General features: G+C 46.9%; 1 protein-coding gene across 1 annotated transcript; it reads right to left on the minus strand.

The window, feature by feature from the left end:
• Window positions 1-273: 273 nt before the first annotated feature.
• Window positions 274-838, minus strand: LOC142776883 (uncharacterized). Its single transcript, XM_075881217.1, has 2 exons — window positions 488-838; window positions 274-428 (listed from the first exon to the last, which is right to left on the minus strand). The coding sequence occupies exons 1-2, from the start codon at window positions 689-691 to the stop codon at window positions 303-305; spliced, it is 330 nt and encodes a 109-aa protein (XP_075737332.1). The 5' UTR covers window positions 692-838; the 3' UTR covers window positions 274-302.
• Between the last annotated feature and the right edge of the window lie 313 nt (window positions 839-1,151).

Below are 1,151 nucleotides of genomic sequence, written 5' to 3' on the forward strand. Positions count from 1 at the left end.
AAATAACCTCTCTATTGCCCGAAGCCTGCTGATATGCAAGGGATGGTGGAACATACAGACATACAACAGTGAAAACAGTGACAGAATAGAATGTCAGAGTGTGCGAGTTGCGCATATGGAGAAATAAAAAATATATCCCGGAGAACAGCACACGCAATCACAATTCGTTTATTTTCCAATTCCCCTTATAGAAAAAATTCTTGACATTCACCTTGATTGGTTAAGGAAGATACAAGTATGGATGGCCAAGCTGGTCAGGTGTCAGGTCCCAGAAAGCGAAGGGTGTCGTCTGATCTAGCCTGCTATGAGACCAGCTGCAAGAGCTGCACGAGCCGCAGGCACTGACAATCTGGCGAGATCCAAAGATTGAAGCTGGACCACTTTCTGTAGTCGCAAGACTCGACGCCCTTCGTGGCCATGGATGTGTTCTGCGTGTTGCGCACAATGAACACCAGCGCACTTTAGAGAGAGAGTGCTGTTTGCTCACCTGCAGAGCTTTAGTGCTTGGAATGTTTTCCCTTTCACCTTGAGCGAAGGGCAACCTTGCATCCGTGATGGTGAATCGCAGCCAGTAGCATCCTTTCACTGGAGTACAGAGAAGTCTTCGCTGGCTTTGGACGGTTGAATGCAGCAAATGAGCTGGAGCAAACACACGAGGCTGGCGCTTCGAACGTTCTCGGCTCCCGACCATCGTGGTGGTGGCTTTGACAACGGCGTCGCGCCCACCTTTGGACAATAGCGAAGGGATGCGGATCCTATGGACATTGCGATGACAGCTCAAGCTTGTATTGGCCAAGTCCAACGCCACTGAATGAGAATCCGACTGCAATGGCTGCTGCATGAGTGAACGAGCTCGAACGAGCTCGATGAACAAGCTCGAACTGCGCGAGGACACGTGGCTTAGAATTCGTCCTGATCGTTGAAAACAGCTTGCTCGACACTTCAGAAGAAAATAAATGTTTTCCTAAATCACTTGCAACGTCAAGTTGCATGATGTGTTAAATTTGTAGCATTTGTCATTCTTCAAATCTTTCCAACAAAAATTTGCTTCAAATTTCACAATGTAGCTCTACCAAATTCTGTTAGTCCTCAAAAAATTATATTGTCATCATGGGGCAGAAAGCGCAAGATCTCTTCGTCATCTTCTTTAT

The sequence above is a fragment of the Rhipicephalus microplus genome, chromosome X (genome assembly GCF_043290135.1).
Source record: "Rhipicephalus microplus isolate Deutch F79 chromosome X, USDA_Rmic, whole genome shotgun sequence".
Classification (NCBI taxonomy): Eukaryota; Metazoa; Arthropoda; class Arachnida; order Ixodida; family Ixodidae; genus Rhipicephalus; species Rhipicephalus microplus.

Excerpts from the sequence above, each read along its gene's own strand:
- LOC142776883 (XM_075881217.1), bottom strand. The coding sequence starts at position 691 with ATGGTCGGGAGCCGAGAACGTTCGAAGCGCCAGCCTCGTGTGTTTGCT. Across the intron at positions 429-487 it reads CAAGCACTAAAGCTCTGCAG|AACACATCCATGGCCACGAA; the intron begins GTGAGCAAACAG and ends CGCAACACGCAG.